Below are 3540 nucleotides of genomic sequence, written 5' to 3'. Positions count from 1 at the left end.
GCGGCCGACGCGGGTCCAGCCTCGCCGCTGCGAGCTCAGCAGAGATGGGGCAAGGGACGAGCCCCGCTCCCCTGGCCGGCACCATCCCCGGCGGCCGCCTGGCTCCCGGGAGCAGCCCGGCAGGTGCAGCAAGCTCGGGGGAGCGGCTGCCAGAGGCGTAAACAGCCGGGGGGGCAGAGCCGGGGCCAGGCCCCCCCAGGCAAGGCACCCGCCAGGGTTATCCCTGTGCCTGGGGCGGGGGCTGCCCAGACCGCATCGGGCAGTGCCGGGCCCCCTCGCTTCCCGCGTTTGTGGGGCCTTTGCTGCAGGTCCCGTGGCCCTGGAGCGCGGGGGTGCAGCAAGGCCTGGTGGGGGCTGTGGGGCTGCATGGGAGCTGAGTGCCCAGCTCCAGTGCCACTCCCCCTGCCACTGCCGTGCAAAGCCCAGGAGGGCTCAGGGCCTCAGCCCCTCTGCATGGAGCCCTTGCTCGCCCCCTGAGCTGTCCCCAGGCCCCCCCCGCACAGCTCGGGGGCAGGGGCGAGGGGTCCAGGGCTCTGCCCGGGACCCCTTTTCAGCTGAATCCCAGGGAAGAAAAATCATCACGTGGCTTCGATTTCCTCCTGACATCAGGGTGCGTTGCCATGGCAAAGGCTGGCATGTCACGTGATGCACTGAATGTTACATCCCCCCGCTTCCTCCTCCCGAAACCCCGGAGACCCCCACTTCCTGCCCCGTGACCGGCTGTGTGGTGGGCAGAGCGCGGGTCTCCCGGGAAGGGCCAGGGGAGCAGCGGGGAAGGGGCTCGTAGAGGCCAGCACCCGCCCTGGGGCGGGGGCAGTGGGGACAGGGCACCTGGGCCCAGGTGAAGGAGGAGAGCCCGGGGGCCTGGGGCGGGGGGCTGGGCCTTTGCCCAGGGGTGGGCAGCAGGTCGGGGACTCAGGCAGCGCCCGGCTGTGCCTGCAGACGGTGCCCAGCGAGGTGACGACGCAGGATGGGTATGTGCTGCTGCTCGTGCTGCTCTCCATCTTCATCGGGGGCACCCTGGTCCTGCTGTCAGGGATCCTGATCATCTGCCGCCGGTGCTGCGAGGCCGACCGCAGGCACTCCAGGTAAGGCGGGCACTGTGTCCCCGTCCCCCGCCTCGCCTGGGGCAACCCCCCTTGCTGCCCGTGCCCTCTGCAGTGCCCCTGGCTGGGAGAGACGGAGGTGCCCCCGCACCCCATGCTGGGTGCAGCCCGGCCCCCGGTGCCCACCCTGCCGGCGGTGCCCGGCCGAGCTCAGGAGTCTCTGTCGGGAGCTGGATGTGCAGAGGCGCCAAATGGAGCGGAAGGATTTAATCTCCCTGATTAGTGGCTCCGTTTCACCTAGTGATGAGCAGCCCGGAGCTCCCCTCCCCAGGGCACTGCGCCTGACCCACAGCCTGGCACCGTGCCTGCCCAGATCCCCTCTGCCCCCAGCACCCGCGTGCCCTGAGCTGCTCTGCCCCTGCCTGGTGCTGGCCCAGCCCCTCTGCTCTGCGCTGCGCAGGCCACAGTGCAGGGGGTGGGGGGGTCCATCACTGCAGGGCCCTTGGTGGACTGGCATGGGGGTGCCTTGGATGGACCAGCTGCCCCGGCCTGCCCCCTTGCTCTGTCTCGGCCTTCCCCCACGCGCCTCCCTCCCCCCTGCAGAGCCAGCGATGACCCCGAGAAAACCAACACCACCTACCTGGATGACTCTCAGCCTGCACAAGGTGAGTGTCCCCGGCCCAGCCCCACGCGGGGCAGGAGAAGCAGCTCTGCAGGGGGCAGTGGGGTCCCTGCATCCCCCCCGCAGCACCTCTGACCCCTCCACAGCCTCCCACCTGCTGCTCTGGACCCAGGCGGGATGTGACGGTCCCCGAGGTGGGGCGAGTTGGCCGGTCTCAGCCCAGTGCCTGTGTCCTTCTCTGGCTGGGATGGCTTGGCCTTGAGGGGAGTCAGGTCGAGCTCCCCCATTGCTGACCCCTGCCTTGCTCCCCGCAGATATCACCATCAAGGTGGACGACCCCGACTGCCTGTCGTCCTCCAGCTACCGGGATGTGGAGACCGAGCGTTTCCTCTCGTCCAGCTCCTCCACCGGGCGCCGGGTCTCCTTCAACGAGGCCGCGCTCTTCGACCAGAGCAAGAAGACCCAGGAGAAGGGGCGGAGGTACAGCCCTGGAGGGGTTGGCCGGGGCTGGGGGTAGGGGCTGGGTTCGTGGCAGGGCGCCCCCGGCCCGTGGCAGCTGGCTCAGCCCCTGGCCCGTGGCAGGTACACGCTGACGGAGGGGGACTTCCACCACCTGAAAAACGCGCGGCTGACCCACCTGCACCTGCCGCCGCCTGCCCTCAAGATCGTCACCATCCACGAGTGCGAGTCCAGCGAGAACAGCCTGGCCATGACGCCCCGCCTGCCTCCCGCCAAGCCGCGCCTCGCCATCTTCCAGGTGAGCCCCGGGCGGGGACGGCCGCTGCCCCGCGGTGGGGGCTTGGGCTGATGCAGCGCAACTGCTGACCACCCCCACTGCGATGCCGTCTCCCCCACAGCCCCCCGCAGGCGCCCTGCCCCAGACGGCTCTCACCAGCCACGCCATGTGCCCCAGCTCTGCCTTGCCCGGCGACACCTACAACTCCACCGTGGACACCAGCTTCACGGAGGCCAGTCCGTCCGCCTCTTCTGACTCGGGGGAGGGCCCCTCGGTACGTAGCCACGGCCCCCCTGGCTGGGGTGAGGAAAGAGGCTGGATGGGGCATCTGTTGTGCTGGGCATGGTTTGGTCCTCCCCAGAACCAGCTGCATTTCTACAGCACCAAACCTGGCCAAGGTCCTTGTAGCAGCTGATGGGCCCCAGCATGGGTCTCAGCATGGGATCTCCGGGGGGGGGGTCACTGAGAAAAGGGGGGCCCCCCTTACCCCACGTGCTGGGGGGACCGTGGAGCCTGGCGTCGTGCTCCAGGAGCTGCACAAAGGCACGGCGCCTGGGGGGCATCAGCCAGTCCAGGGGGGAGGGGGCACGTTCACGGCTGGCCGCCCACTGGGCGAGCTGGCATTGTCCGTGCCCGCTGGGCCGTGCTGCGCCCGTGGCTCACTGCCCCCCCTTTGCTCTCCCCGCCCAGTTCGAAGGCGCCGCCCGGGCTCCGAAAGGCGCTGGAGCTGGGGAGCCCCTGCCGCCCCCCGCCCAGGGCACCGTGCTGCAGTTCTTCACCCGCCTGCGCCGCCACGCCAGCTTGGAGGGCGCCAGCCCATATTTCCGCATCAAGAAGTGGAAGTTTGAGAGCAACCAGCGAGCGTCCAGCCTGGACACCAGGGGTAGGTGCCCACCAGGCCTGGGGCAGGGGTGGGTGCCTGGGGCGGGGAAGGCAGAGACCATCCTCTCCCCTTGCCCGGTGCAGGCAGGAGCTTAGCACAGCCTTTTCCCCTGGGATGAGGAGGGAACTGGGGGTCTGGGGAGCCCACCTGCCCCACACGCCTGTTGTGGCCAAATCCCAGCCCCACGTGTCTGCAGGATCCCGGCTGAGTCGTGCCCGGGGCAAGGAGACTGCTCTGCATTCAGCCTTGCTGC

General features: G+C 69.8%; 1 protein-coding gene across 1 annotated transcript in view; it reads left to right on the top strand.

The window, feature by feature from the left end:
• The first annotated feature begins 44 nt into the window (after positions 1–44).
• The window catches only part of CBARP (CACN beta subunit associated regulatory protein), an 11153-nt gene continuing 7657 nt past the window's right edge, over positions 45–3540 (top strand). The window contains exons 1-7 of the mRNA XM_019513159.1: positions 45–157; positions 894–1088; positions 1650–1711; positions 1983–2148; positions 2251–2425; positions 2526–2678; positions 3095–3287. Coding sequence (XP_019368704.1) covers positions 45–157; positions 894–1088; positions 1650–1711; positions 1983–2148; positions 2251–2425; positions 2526–2678; positions 3095–3287 — 1057 coding nt within the window. The remainder of the gene's footprint in view (positions 158–893; positions 1089–1649; positions 1712–1982; positions 2149–2250; positions 2426–2525; positions 2679–3094; positions 3288–3540) is intronic.

This window comes from Gavialis gangeticus, unplaced genomic scaffold (genome assembly GCF_001723915.1).
Source record: "Gavialis gangeticus isolate Ggan-Ray unplaced genomic scaffold, GavGan_comp1, whole genome shotgun sequence".
NCBI classification, from domain to species: Eukaryota; Metazoa; Chordata; order Crocodylia; family Gavialidae; genus Gavialis; species Gavialis gangeticus.
This window is presented reverse-complemented; position numbering and strand designations above follow the sequence as displayed.